This window comes from Pholcus phalangioides, unplaced genomic scaffold (assembly GCF_987345545.1).
Source record: "Pholcus phalangioides strain wild (caught in Gottingen) unplaced genomic scaffold, Ppha-v1.0 ptg000014l_1, whole genome shotgun sequence".
In the NCBI taxonomy this organism is placed as follows: domain Eukaryota; kingdom Metazoa; phylum Arthropoda; class Arachnida; order Araneae; family Pholcidae; genus Pholcus; species Pholcus phalangioides.
In genome coordinates, this window is record NW_028301607.1 from 9,822,542 (window position 1) to 9,838,129 (window position 15,588).

General features: G+C 38.6%; 1 protein-coding gene across 1 annotated transcript in view; it reads right to left on the reverse strand.

Moving 5' to 3' along the window:
* Positions 1–14,492, reverse strand: part of LOC149078114 (homeotic protein empty spiracles-like) — an 81,543-nt gene extending 67,051 nt beyond the window's left edge. Inside the window, exon 1 of the mRNA XM_089241442.1 lies at positions 13,651–14,492. Within this exon, the coding sequence (XP_089097568.1) occupies positions 13,651–14,134 (484 nt within the window). The 5' untranslated portion in view covers positions 14,135–14,492. The remainder of the gene's footprint in view (positions 1–13,650) is intronic.
* Between the last annotated feature and the right edge of the window lie 1,096 nt (positions 14,493–15,588).

The following is a 15,588-nucleotide window of genomic DNA, read 5'->3' on the forward strand; positions in this document are numbered from 1 at the left end:
TGAATATAATCAGTCGACATGTAATTTTTTTTCCATCTCGCACCCCCAAAAATGCTCTCCTGCACCCCCGATTAAGATAGAGTCTCTGGAATTATGGTCATGCCCCCCCCCCCACCCACAAGCTGGAGCAACCAAGCCTGAAATCTTTTGCGTCCTCCTCCCCGGTCAGACTTTTCACGGGCCCTTCTATAGTTAATTTATAACGTGAAAAAGCAAATAATGATGAGAATTGTCCCGGGCCCCCAGGGCTAGAGCAGCCCCACCGTTTTCGGGGGGGTGGGAGTCATGATTATTACCGACAATTTATTTTTTTTATTTTATTTAAGATGCGGGCCTCAGAGCTCATCCAGATGACCCCCCATGAACGATAACAGTCGGGATAACCCCAACGAGGGAAGACGCGCGGTCCAGGACTTGGCCGGACCACGGAGGAGAGCTCACCCGAGCCAACAAGCCAACGAGGGCAGACGTGGTTCAGAACCTGGTGCCCGGCCACAGAGAACAAACAACAAAGGGCTCAATAGAGCCACAAAGACATCATAAGAGCTCATCGATGTAAATTTGTATAATATAAATATTTAAATCTACATAAGTTTTTTAATAATGTTTTTATATCCATGTAATGTATTATATACATGCATATAATAAAACACCCGACATCACCCAGCCCCCCTCATCCGGGGCAATGGCTAAAATTGACAATGGTCGATAGAGCCTGGGCGGTGCACGGTATGAAATGAAGTCGGGATAACCCATGAATGTCTATTGCGGGATAAAGCACAAACTAGTCTCGTACAAACCGGAAAGGCACAAACTAGTCTCGTACAAACCAGAAAGGCACAAACTAGTCTCGTACAAACCAGAAAGGCACAAACTAGTCTCGTACAAACCGAAAAGGCACAAACATGGCCCCCACAAGGGGTGGGCTGACAAGGCTCCAGCCCTGAGGCCCGGGAGGATTTTAATCATTTTTTTGTTTCTTCACGCTATAAATTTATCATAAAGGGGGCCCCATGAAAGTCTGGTCGGGGGGCCCGTAAAAGATCCAGCCTAGGGGCCCTGCTTCAGGATGTGGGGGCCATGGGCACAAACTAGTCTCGTACAAACCGGAAAGGCACAAACTAGTCTCGTACAAACCAGAAAGGCACAAACTAGTATCGTACAAACCGAAAAGGCACAAACTGGTCTCGTACAAACCGGAAAGGCACAAACTAGTCTCGTACAAACCGAACTCGCTGGCTTAAAAACAAATAATCTAAAAATCTCGGAAGTAAACTGCGTGTCGCAACCACGAAATTTAAACTCAAAAATTTCCTAAAAAAATCGTTAAATTTTTTTTATAAGTCTAGGAAGTTCATTATATCGTTTTTCAAGCCGTCTATTGAGCATCTGCTCAACCACAAATAACGCTGTAAAAAATAAGAACGTTGTTACAGAAAAACACTTGCTCTAAATTAATAATAAAAAAAGGTGGAAGGGATAGTTATCTTATCGGTTTTGGAGACAGGTGCTTTGCTCTAAAAGCCCGATATAACGGTTCGTAAAGTAATTAGAGCTGTAATGAATGGCCTTGTGTTATAATGGATGAAATCCCGGAAATGCTTCAAGGGCTAGGAAAGGAAAATAATAATAAATACATACATACATACATACGATGGTGTGATTATTAGTATCAGGCACGTGTTTTGTTGCCAAAAAAAGTAAATTATTTTCTAATCTGGAATCTTTCACCTGCTTCACCAAAACTGCCATTTTTCTTCCCACTCCGTGTTCAATCCCCTCCACAATGAATACCGTATCAATAAAACTAATGCTTCTTTTCCCGTATTTCGGCATTTTGTTAATTTTCCCTTCAATTTCAGAATAATAATAATAATATTTGTTTTGTCGGTATTCTTTATCAGGTTCTGATTTTGTTTTTAATATGAGTTTTTTTGGATTTTTTGATATGAAGTTTGTTTTAAATGTTTGGAAGTCATCGAATTCGGGATGCCAGAGTGAAATCCCGCTACAACAATACTCTATACAACGGTAAATCTCTCTCGGGGAAGTAGCTAGGAGTTTCGCCGCCCGGGGCAAACATAATTCAGCCACCCAGGGCAAACGATATTTCACCGCCGCCCCCACAGCTTTAAAATTCGATAATTTTGCAATGATGTTCTTTGTTCTCACCAAAAAACTGTCGCCCCCCTAAATTTTGCCGCCCGGGGCTGTTGTTCCTCTCACCGTCCGCCCCCCCCCCACTAGTTCCGGCCCTGATCTCTCTACAACGGTATTTTTTCAGATCTTGTTTTCGGAATTGCCAGAAATCTAATGTTATATACTCCTTCTTTATCTCTTTCTCTCGATACAACAATACTATAAATACTAACTTTATAACAGGGGTTCTGAACCTTTTCGACCGCGACCCAAAATCACCAACAAAATCAGTTTCGCGACCCATTAGACTGGTTTTTTTTTTCGAAATTAGTGAAACTAGTGACTTCAAAAGTGCATTTATAACAGAACTGATGGGGATTTGTACAACTAATCTCGGAAGCTCTTACAAATCAAGTCTGGGTCGCGACCCATGGCGCAAGAGCCCGTGACTGAGAGAGGCCTGCGAATCAAGCATTGGTCGTGACCCATAAAACCCCTTCCTGTAAGTGGATTTGTACAACCCATTTCGGAAACCCTACGAATCGAGTCTGAGTCGGGACCCATAGCTCAAGTGCCGCTCTCTGTTAAGGGATTTGAGCGATCCATCTCTGGTGCTCCTGCGACCCACAAGTTAAAATACCTTGCTATATAACGATATTTTATGAGGAGGTTTTGAAATTGCTCTACAACAGCGTTTCCCCACCTCCGGTCCGCAACGATGGCATAGGTGGTCGACAGGCAGGCTTGATAATTCGATTATAACTGAATGAAAAAATTATTCAATTGTTGTAATTGATATTAATTATATCCATATGGGTTCAAATAAGAATTGTACCTTCATATTTAGGTTCACCATACATCACCAAGGAAAACACGAGGAATTGCGATCCTAAATACGGGATATCACCCAAAAGACGCAATTTACAACAAGTTGGCTAATTACTGCAAAAATGGATGAAGGGTGGAGGAAATGATAGGCTGTGGCTACAAATCACCGTAAACGAAAATTTATTTGACGAAAAAAAAACCATTCGAATGACTAGATTACCAAATTTCATTGAGAAAAATAACTGTGGTACTGGGATCATTTAAATGCGGTGGTATAGAACAGAGGTTCTCAACCTTTGGAAGCCCGCGGTCCAGTTTCATTTATTTTTCTATGTCACCAGATCACAGGCCCGATCACACATCCGACCAACGACGCATGAATGGGGGAAAAGGGAAACGGCCAATTACTCGCGGCCCGGAATGAATGATGTCTGGGCCCAGTACTGATCCTTGGCCCGGCAGTTGAGAAGTTGTGGCTCCCAACTTCGAGGTGCGAATGCAAGCCGATCTTCCCATTAAAAAGTCTTCGCCGCAGAGAGCAACAGGCCTACAACGCTAAAATCATCAAACATTCCACTTCACTCACAGTTCGAAAAATATGTGATAGATGGCAGCACTATAAGAAGCATTACAAAGACAAATACAACGCCACAACAGGCAAATTGCCCAACGAGGTGGCTGACCTAAGAACATCATGGATCCCCGAGCCATGTTTTTTGGAGGCCCTACCTACTACTGCTACACCACAAATGCACCCCCCCCCCGCGGAACGGAACCCCCCAACGAATCGGTACATGCGGGAATGTGCGTGTGTGTGTAGTGCAACCTGACGTAAAGTTTGTTTCTGTGTAATGTTTGTTATGTGTAGTGCTGCCATCTGCCACCAGTTTTTCTAACTATGAGTGAAGTGTTATGATTGAATGATTTATCGTTGTAGGACTGTTGCTCTCTGTGGCGAGACTTTTTAACGGGGAGATCGGCTCGCATTTGCGCCTTGAAGTTGGGAACCACAGAAAACCAACTTCAGCCGACCACCACTGTGGGGTTCGAACCCGGATCCTCGCATCGCGAGTCCGTCACTATAACCACTCGACCACCACAGCGGCAAAAAGTGTAATTATTTGGAGGTGGGTGGGTTTGAACCCATGTACCCTGAACTCTTCCCATCTCTAACCCCGTATCTTACCAACCCACCACTACAGCACTGAAATATTACACAGAAACAAGCTTCACGTTAGTTTCACAACACGGACACGCACATTCCAACATGTACCAATTCGTTAGAAGTTCCGTAGAGGACGAGGTACATGTGTGGTTTAATAATAGTAGTTGAGAAACATTGCTCTGGAACAGTGGCTCTCAAGCTTTGAAAGCCCACGGTCCAGTTTTTTTGTGAGAGGTAGGCCCCATCATACGCACGTCCAATGGGAAATAAGTAGGTATAATTGAAACATTGAACCACTCACGGTCCTGTTTGACTGATGTCAGAGCCCAGTACCGGGCCGCGGCCCGGTGGTTGAGAAACACTGGTATAGAACCTATGAGACGTCGCAAATTGCCATAAAAGACATAATTCGACCAAATCCTCTATCGTAGTTAAAATTGCTGAAAAATTGAGGGAAAACTTTGAACCTGACAAATGTGGAAGATTAATATTTGTATTTACAGTTATAATTATCATAATAAGTTATGAAAACACCTTTCACATTCACGAGTTTAGTAAACATTACAAATTCAAGTAAGCATCGTTGAAAAAAAACGGGACAGATGAATAAAACAATTCGGAATAACTAAAAATGCAAGAATGTCCCGTAATACGGGACACAAGTGGTCCATGGAATTGTTTCAGACATTTTACTGGCCTTTGGTTTCAGAAAGGTTGAGAAACGCTGCCCTACAACGATATTTTTTTGTGATTTCGCTACAAATCACATTTAATATATTTTCACATTCCACACCAGTTTTTGTTCTTCTGTGGAAGTTTCATAATATCGTGGGTACATTGATTAAATCGCCGCGAAACTACTTTCTATGCAGCACACAAAAGTATTGCACAGTAAACCACTTTAGCGTGTGAAACCACTAAATGAATTTTATTAATCAACTAATCTAGTAGAATTTTTTGTTGCGAATGAATGCTTATATATGAAGTCATTCTGTGATGTAATAACAATGCCAATTAAGAAGAGTTGCCAATGACAGCATAAATGCGGCGGTGACTGATGATAATGTTACCTCTCGATATAACGATAACTCCTCTACAGCGTTGTTTTTTCTTGGTCCGCAAAGCATCATTATATCGAGGTTTCACTGCATTCGAATAAACATTGCTGAAAGATTTAATAAAGCACCTTTAAAGTTCGATCAAACATAGCATGAATATTTGATTAAATATCTAATTTCGGATCTTGTTTGGAATTGCCAAAAGTCTAATGTTAAGCTCCTCTCGATACAACGATATCCTTAACTACTACAAATCCCGATACAACGATATTTTATGAGAATATTTCGAAACCGCTGCAACAATATTTTTTTATATTCACTTGAAATCACCTTCAATATATTTTAAAATTCCTCACCAGTGTTTTTACTTTCGAGAGTTTTTGAATAACATTGGTATTTAACACTATTGGTATTAACACTTCGAAAGTGTTAATGAAGTTTTCGTGAAGCTACTTTCTGTGTAGTACACAAAAGTGTTATGTGGGAAACAACTTTAAAGGGTTGAAAACTAACTGAATTTTATTCGTCAAGTAATCGAGTTTTTTTTTTTTGCAGCGAATAAATACTAACAAATACATTTTATCGTGGTGTTAATAACGCCATTTTTGACAAGAGATGCCAATAATAATATAAATTTGGTGGCGCCTGATGATAATGCTAACTCTCGGTACAACGATAATCCCTCTGCAACGATTTTTTTTCTTGATCCTCAGAGGATCGTTATATCGTGGTTCCACTGTACATATAAATTTTAAAAAATTTTTTAAGGTTTATAATTTTCATAAAAAAATGAAATTTTAGTGTAGAGTTTTAATACAATTTTGTCACAGTATATGATTTTTTTGCTAACTAAATACGGAAATGCGATTTTTGTGAAATTTTCAAACTTTTCTGGAAATTTTTTATAACATATATTAAGAATAATTTGTAGTTAATAAGTAATATTTATAAATAAATAGTTAAATACTATTTAAATATTTAATTTTTAAGAAGTAAAATAATATATTTTTCAGATTATTTTCAGGCGTTTTAAAATTGAGATTATTCTAAATTTGTTTATATTTTAAAAATGCATTAATGCAAACTTTGAGAGTTTCCAAGGGAAGACGAAATTATTTACAATAATTTATTTTGTGCCACAACATATTTAACACTGAACTATTCATACTTTTTCTTTCAAATTTATTCTTCGAATTTAATTTTACTCTCAAGAAATAATGAAAAAGAAATTATCGAACTTTTGAGAAAAAAAAAAAGTCTTAATATTTCGAACTATTTCGAAGAAATTAAAATTTCTTAATATGTCCATAAAATCATAAATTTATACATAAAAAATTATGAAAAAATGGAAAATTTTAATAAAGTTCTTTTTATTTCAAAATTAACAATAAATTTTGAAAACTTTCTTTTTTGAGAAAATTTTCGTTTCTTACACCATGGAACCGTTAAATAATTATAGGTTTTTTGGAATTTATGTGAAATCAAATTGCCATAATTACATAATTTTACAAAGACTTCATAAAGCCTAAATGTTTTATTATCTTTGCTTCATTTACAGTATTTCCTATGAGCGAACTTTCGCTAATATTAGAATTTTAAAATTTAAGAAAAATTAAACTCTCCATCTCTTCACCGAGAATATGAAAATTAATGTGACTTTGTGATTTTTCTCCTCCCATTTTTCTACTAATTTCTCTACGCAGTTTTGAAAGTAATCCAATTATATATTATTTTTCTATATTTCGAAACCGAACGAAAATACCACAGGTCATAGCTTGTTTTCCTATATTATCGATTTGATATTAATATATAGTTTAGTATAAATTTCTTGCTATTTTACATTATTACATGAATGTAGATTAATTAAGATTAATTAATCTTAGCAAGTATGTGATTGTCGAAAAGTGTGACCCAGAGTGGGTGCAAGCATGTGAATGAAAAGTGAACTAGAGTGTGTGCAAGCATGTGAATGAAAAGTGAACTAGAGTGTGTGCAAGCATGTGAATGAAAAGTGAACTAGAGTGTGTGCAAGCATGTGAATGAAAAGTGAACTAGAGTGTGTGCAAGCATGTGAATGAAAAGTGAACTAGAGTGTGTGCAAGCATGTGAATGAAAAGTGAACTAGAGTGTGTGCAAGCATGTGAATGAAAAGTGAACTAGAGTGTGTGCAAGCATGTGAATGAAAAGTGAACTAGAGTGTGTGCAAGCATGTGAATGAAAAGTGAACTAGAGTGTGTGCAAGCATGTGAATGAAAAGTGAACTAGAGTGTGTGCAAGCATGTGAATGAAAAGTGAACTAGAGTGTGTGCAAGCATGTGAATGAAAAGTGAACTAGAGTGTGTGCAAGCATGTGAATGAAAAGTGAACCAGAGTGTGTGCAAGCATGAGAATGATCAAAAGAGTGACTTAAAAAGCCTGGAACCACGTCCGTGATTGACAAAAAAGAATGACCTAGAGTGTGAGCAAGCATGTGAATGACAAAAGAGTGACCAAGACCATGTGCAAGTATGAGAATGCTCAAAAGAGGGGCCCTAGAAAGCGTGAAAACAAGTCAACGAGTGACAAAGAGTGACCCACAGAATGTGTGAACATAGAACTGATCGAAAGAGTGATACAGAGCGTGTGCAATCATGCGAATATGCAAAAGAATGTGTGAGCATTGGAGTGACCAAAACCCTACGCAAACATGTGAGTGACCAAAACAATGACTTGGATTCCGAGGCTTATTTACTGAGTTTGACCAAGCGGATTACAGTACGGGGCAGAGTATTTGAGGAATGAGGGTCAAGAAAATAGGAGTAGAATGATAAAAGGACGGCAAAATTCGAGTAGCCCAACGTAGCAGAGACATAAATCCACCTCTGGGGGATAGGCCAGGGGTCCTTAACCTTTTCTAGACGTGATCCAATATAAATAACACGACCCATTCTTCCATTTTTATTTCGCAAAAATCTCACGTCAAAAAATGTTTAGTTTATGAAATCCGTAAAAGAGAGAGATTACTCAGTGGCTTCTTTACAGTTATCAACAGGGGCCGAGCCCAGGTAGTGCCGTTTTAACGCATAGGCTCAACCGGACAAGGACCGGGGTCCCCATATGCAGAGAGGGCTTCATGAAAATGAGATCCAATTAAAACTTTTGAGAGTAAAACATGAAAATTCGTAGTCACAGGCGTTTCTAGCCATGTAGGAGAGGGAAAAATCACTTGCCCTGGGTCCCTATGATGCTCTTAAGGAGTCCATGAATCAAACAGCCTCCCTCCATCCCCAATTATTGAAAGCCTCCACTGATTTTGAATTTATTACTTTCATAAATTCTATATTTTCTTTACTCTTCTGGAATTATTTACCTTATTAATTTTCTATTGTTTTCAGCAATTAACAGTAATTTAACATGTTTGATAACAGGGTCCTGATTCAAATAAGGGGCCCCAAATTATTGAAAGTTTTCACTGCTTCGATAATTTTATTTCTCTCATAAATACTGAATTTCCATCATTTCTAAAATTATTTTATTCTCACGAAATGTGGAATTATTTTTCTATTTATTCTGGAAAAGTTTTTCATTTTCTGGAATCATCTATTAGTTTCATTAATTTCAGATTTTTATCAATTCTAAATTTTCATTAATTTGTCTAGTGTTCGTATTCTTGTGTCGATAATTTTCAGGATTCCTGTGCTTTCTGTAATAATTCTAAGTCTTTTTGGGATGCAGACTTCCTCCCATCATGGCTCAAGAGGGCCCGAAAAATGAATCCCCCCCCCCTCCCCCCAAAACCAGTTGTGAGTGAAAAACTGGATCTGTAACCGGATTGTAAGTCGATTTGTACGACCCATCTCAGGAGCCCCCTTCGACCCAAGTTTGGGTCGCGAACCAAAGATTAAGCAACACTGCGATAGGCAGTGCTCGTTATTCGAAAAAGACTGACGGTCGCTGTAATGATACGTCAGAAAAGAAATCGTTTTGAAGGAGTTTCAACGACTGACCATCATTCCGTATGTTTTGGAGGACATTTCGTCATTATCACTCTCATTCATTTCGAAACCAATTCAAAGGCGAAAAGCATTATTCTCAGTGCCGCAACTAGATGCTTCTTGGTCAGACATTGCGTAAGCACGTAATTTAGCATCCCCTTGTAATGTAGAATTAAAGGCGGAACTTGTGCCCACTCTTGTCCGGCGCCCGGAAGAACAGGCTCATCTACCCCTCCCATAGTTGCGGCCCTGATTCTTCTTATTTACACATAAACTTGAAGTATTTCCCACGTATAATCTACGGAAGAAATTTTAATAATTTTGAAGGAAAAAAAGATATACCATCATATAATCCGTAGCGGTGGATAATCCGCATATGCGAATTTCATTTACCAACAATGAAATATTACTCACTATTATGAATTTTTTATTAATTACGCCTCTGACTTTTTGACTTGCCTGAGCGCGCCATCTATAACTTTTTAAATAATAAAATTTTACGAATTAATTTTTTTAAATATTCATTTTTCTCAAAACTTCCCGAAGGAAAAAACTAGATGATTTACAACGGTAAATAATTTGCATTGCAAAAAATTAGATCTTTTTCTTTACCGGATTATATTTACAGATTACTCACAAATTACAGTACATTAATTTCAGACATTTGCAAAATAAAAAATTATTTACTTAAAAACAAAATAATACTTATGCATTTTAAGCATTTCTTCAGTCGAAGATGCTATGCACCTATTGCTGAATGAATAAATAAATAAGCCTATTCTCTAAGGGGTGCTCAACCGGTGCTGCGGAGCGCAAAGGGCTTATGGGTCAAAAATTGTTGAGAGCCACTGCTGTAACATGTAATTAGTATTATATAATGGGATACACGCAATATTATACAGTACATCAGTGGTTCTTAACCTTTAGAAGCCCGCGGTCCGGTTGATTTTTTCTTGTGAGTAGAAGGCCGGTCACCGGCCTACAACTAGACTGAAACCGGTGGGTCTAATGCCTCCGGCGCTGGACCAAAGTGGGGGGGGGGTCCGAATTCACCCTTTAACTCAGGGGTTCTTAAACTTTTTCAACTGCGACCCAAAATCAACAAGACCAGGTCGTGATCCATGAAACCGTTCGTTTTTCAAAGTAGTGAAACCAGCGACGCATTGTGAATTTGTACAGCGGAGGCCAATGCGAATCAAGTTTTGGTTGTGACCCTTAGCTCGAGAATCCCTGGCTGTAAGTGGGTTTTGTACGACCCCTTTCAGAGACCCATGAAAATCAAGTTTTGGTCGTGACCCACGGCTCCAGAATCCCTGGCTGTAAATGGTTTTGTACGACCCATCTCGGAAGCCACTGTGAATCAAGTTTGGGTCATGGCCAATAGCTCAAGAATCCCTGGCCATAAGTAGATTCGTACGACCCATCTCTGAAGCCCCTGTGACCAAAGTTTGTGTCGCAACCCATAATTTAAGAATCCTTACTTTAACTTATTCTTCTACATTACACGGGGTGCCATAATGAGTTCTTGTTCCGACTGACAAAGCATCTAGTTGCGGCCCTGCCTGGTCATACACTCAACTAATGAGAAATAAATAGGAAAAATGTTGAAACGGGGTGAATCACCCATAGCCTAGTTTGACTGATGTCAGGGCCCGGCGGTAGAGAAACACTGTAGTGTATAATAAAGTATTGCTTTCCAATTATATAGCATGTAGTGCATATTGTAGTATACACTAATTCTATATATTTCCTATATACACTTATTCCATATTGTATACCAGGGTATCCTGTAAGTGCTAGTGCGGCCTTTATATTATCAACCGTCCGTCGTATAGAGGTATGATTCCAGTTTATAAAATGCTCTCAACAGGCGTTCAAAAATTACCCTGTACCAGTTTTGAGAGTGAACATACAGTGTGTAACAAAATAAAAAAAATCTATCCCCGTGCTCTAAATTCCAATAAGAAAATTGTTGCCCTGCATCTCCTGATGCCAACACAAAAAAGTTTCACGTTTCTAAATGTAATATTCACAGAGATATTCGAAAAACCGAGGAGATTCGGGAAAAAACAGCGTTGAATGCGAGTGAAACGCTTTTTTCTGCATTCAACGTCGCTCTTTCCCAAATCTCTTCCGTTTTCAGTGGCTCTCTCTGTGCACTTGGAAAGATGATTTTTTTTTTTAATCAGAAGAGGCAGGGCAACAACTTTCTAATTGGATTTAGAGCACAGGGGGACTTTATGGAGATTTAGATTTTTTTTTTATTTTGTTACACACTGTATTTTCACTCTCAAAAGTGCTACAGGGTAATTTTTGTTGGACATTTTTTAAACTGGAATCATATATATACCTCTATACGACGGGCGGTTCATAATATAAAGGCCGCACTAGCACTTACAGGACACCCTGTATACACTATAGAATTAGTGTATACAGGGAATATATAGAATTAGTGTATAATACAATTTCTACACTGCTATATAGTTAGAGTGCAATATTATGTAGGCCTACTATATGCTATATCAACGTTCCTCAACCTATGGTCCTAGGTCAGTGTTTCCCAACCACCGGGCCGCAGCCTGATAGCGGGTCCTGACATAGTCAGACTGGGCCACGGGTGATTCTCACCGTTTCATTTTTCCTATTTATTTCTCATTAGTTGAGTGTATGATCGGGCAGGGCCGCAACTAGATACTTTATCAGTCGGAGCAAGCACTCATTTCGGCGCCCCGTGTGGTGTAGAAGAATCAGTTAAAGTAGGGATTTTTCAATAATGGGTCACGCCCCAAACTTGGGTCACAGAGGCTTCAGAGATGGGTCATACGAATCTACTTATGGGCAGGGATTCTTGACTAATTGGATATGACCCAAACTTAAACTGGCCGTACTAGCACTTACAGGACACCCTGTATATATTGTTATTCTAATTAATAATTAGAATAACAATCGAATTGTTTTTCCACGATTTTTTTTTCAGTGAAATTCTGTAAAAGAAATCGCCTTTATACACAGTAAGCCTGTAATAATTTTTTTTTTAAACAAAGAAGTTTCGAAATTTCAAAGAATTAGAAATTCAGTGATTTTTTTTAAATTGCAAAACAACACACATTTTGTAAATTATTATTATTAGAAAGATGAATAACTAATGATAATAATTAATTAATTACAATAATAATAATAATAATAATAGGTTAGGGTTTTAATTTTGAGGTTTATGCTCAATTATGAAATTTTGAGGGTAAAATGAAGTTATTAAACTTTAAAATATTGAAATAGTTACTTAAAGAGTTCGGGAATTATGCAAAATTATTAAAAGCTGCAAAAATATAAGAATAATTATGACATTTTTGAAAATACGTGTAAAATTATTAAACGGTAAAATATAAGGAAATATGAAACTTTAAGGAGATTATGTGAAATTAATAAGTAGAAATACACACTGAAGTGCCAAAAGTCATAGGGTACCTCCTAATATTGTTGCACTTCCCCGGGTAAAAGGGGGGTCCCACACGATATTGAAAGGTATCCCATGATTTTTTGGCACTTTAGCATTGAAGTCATGGGATACCTCTTAATATCGTGCGGGACTTCCTTTTACCTGGCGAAGTGCAGCAATGTTACGAGGTATCCCCTGACTTTTGGCACTTCAGTGTATATATCACTGTTATGAAATTTTGAGGATTACGAAATAATGAATTTATTAAGCATTAAAATATTTGCAATAACAATTATGACATTTTAAGGATTACGTAAGATTATTAAATTGCAAAATATTAGAATTAAGAAATTTTCAGGATTACTTAAAATTATGAAATTTCGAAATGTTACAAGGATTAGGAAATTGCGAAATATCAGAAGAATTATGAAATTTCAAATTTTTTGAATAGTTATTAAATTTTTAGCATTCCGTGAAATTATAAAATGTCAAATATTAGAAGAGTTATGAGATTTTAAAATATTGCATGATATTCTTAAGAATATGTAAAAATTATTTAAAAAGCAAAATATTAGTAGAATTATGACATTTTGGGAATTACGTAAAATTTCGCAAAATATTACTGTTATGGCATTTTGAGAATATTGTAAAATTACGAAATTTCTAAATTCTGTTGAAAAGAACAACGGAATTTTGAGGATTGTGTGAAGTTTTTAGAATTGCAAATTAATTGGGCGAATTGAAATTTTTAATTGCAAAATATTGGAATTATTACATTTTGAGGATAATGCAAAAATTATTGAATTGCAAACTATTAAAATATTTGACATTTTTAGGATTTTGTGGAATTATAATAGGCTATTATATATAAGACGAAAATACAAAACAAAAACTAGAGAATTTTGAAATTTAAAAAAATTAAAATTGGTAAAATAATTAAAAAATTATGTTATTCCCCGATAATTACAGTTTCTGAAATTTTAGCAGCCTAACGATTATCATTTTATGTGATAATCACCAACAAAAAAAACAAACGTGATTGTTACTTACCGGGCAGCCTATGCGTCAGGAATCTCGGATGCCGGGTCAGAAGCCACGGATACAAAGGATAAGCCTCTCTACCCAAGAAGAACGGAGGCACATGCGGCCCACACTGAGGCGGAAGCCCGGCGTACACCGGCCCGACGGGCCCGTGCTCGTGCTGTCCGGTCAAGTGGTGAGGGTGCGTCGGCGGCGGCGCCTGCTGCGGGTAGTACCCGGGCCTCACGGCCTCGAGGAAACTCGCGCCTCCAGCCGAAAGCCCCATCGAAGCCTGCACCGGGAACGTCGGCACCGGCGCAACAGGTTCCGGATTCGGGATTCTCTTACCGGAATTGTTACTGTCCGGCGAACCGGCATTGTCTTTGCAATTCGGCGGGCTCGCACAACGATTGTCCGCGTCGGGACTCGCTTTCCCGACTATGGACTCGATGCTGAAACCTAACTTGGGCTTCGTCGGTACCGCGACTACCGGGACTGGAGCCAGAGGCATCATGCTGTGGTGAACCGGATCAAAAATCTTCTATTCGAATTTTCCCTATTCCCCTCTTCTTTTTTTTTTCGAACTCACCGCTTCATTTTAAGGTGCTAAAACCACATGGACCGTACGAGAGCGACCTGTTGCTGCGACTCCCGGCGAGGGTATTATCCACGTTGGTTGGCCATCATCATCACTAGAGGGCTGCTGGTCGAGTCGAAAACCTCAAAGTGATGACTCACAAATTAATGAAATTGATCGCTGTCATCAGGAATGTGCCTGAATACAAAAAACGCAAAACAAAAAAAGTACACGATATTCTGCGACCGCGTTATCAAAAGACCTTCCTCGCACTGATAAAAAGTGCCTAAACTGTTAGGTTTAGGCGTACAATAATATTATATATATAAAAAGAATATATCGAGAGAGGAAAAAGGAGAGGAAAAAATAATAAATAAATAGATATAGAGGAAAAATAGAGGTTGGCACCAGTCAAAAGTGTAATTGAAGGTCTAAGCATGTTATTGGCGACTAAGCGCGTGAAAACTTTCCGCTGATTGGCCGGCAGCTTGATATATCTACCCTCCCATCCACTCCCCACGTAGCGATAAGTGTCCTCAGTGTATGTGTGTGTGTTCGGATGAGGACGCAAAGAAAAGGAATACGCAAAAAAAGAAATAAATAGAGATAGGACACACACACACACGAAAAAGAGGTACTACTTATACTTGGCGTAGAAATATTTTTTTTGTTGCTGTTGTTGTTGGGATTGACGTCTCTGTGAAGTGGTTTGCGCGCGTATTAGTACAACAATAGATCTGGGAGGAGATTCGGAGAGAAACGGGAGGAGCAAGAGAGCCGAAGTCCGTCGAATGGTGGCGGCCTCTGGCGGGATCGCTGATTTCGCCTCTCTCTCTCGTTGGATGGGATGATGTTGAGGGATGGTGGAGATCACTGGCCACGTTTTTTTCCCCCCCGATGGAAAGACCTTAACGATGAGAGTTTTTTGATCGAAATAAATCAAAAATCGATTTATTACTAAACTTTTTTTTTTTTCAAATTCAATTTCTTTGTGAGGAAAATTAAACCAGGGGTGTGCAACGACCTCCGGCCTGTGGGATAAGTGCGGCCTGCCAAGGGGTTCCGTCTAGGCATGGCTCCCACATTCCGGATCAGGGCCACTGGGCCGGGATCTTTTGCATGCCCGTGAGCGAGAGTTTTCACGGGCACATCTGCAGTGAATTTATAGCGTGAAAAAAAAACAATTATTGTCCCGTGGCCCCCTGGGCTGGAGCCCTGTTAGCGCCACCCTTATGGGAAACTATGAGTCTAGGCTGACCGCAGAGCCGCCCTTAGGAGTGTGTGACAGTTGTGTTTCACCGCACTTATGGTAATAATAATTTCTTTCATAAATTCTGAATTTTCATCCATTATGGAATTTTGAATTTTCATCCATTATGGAATTTTGAATT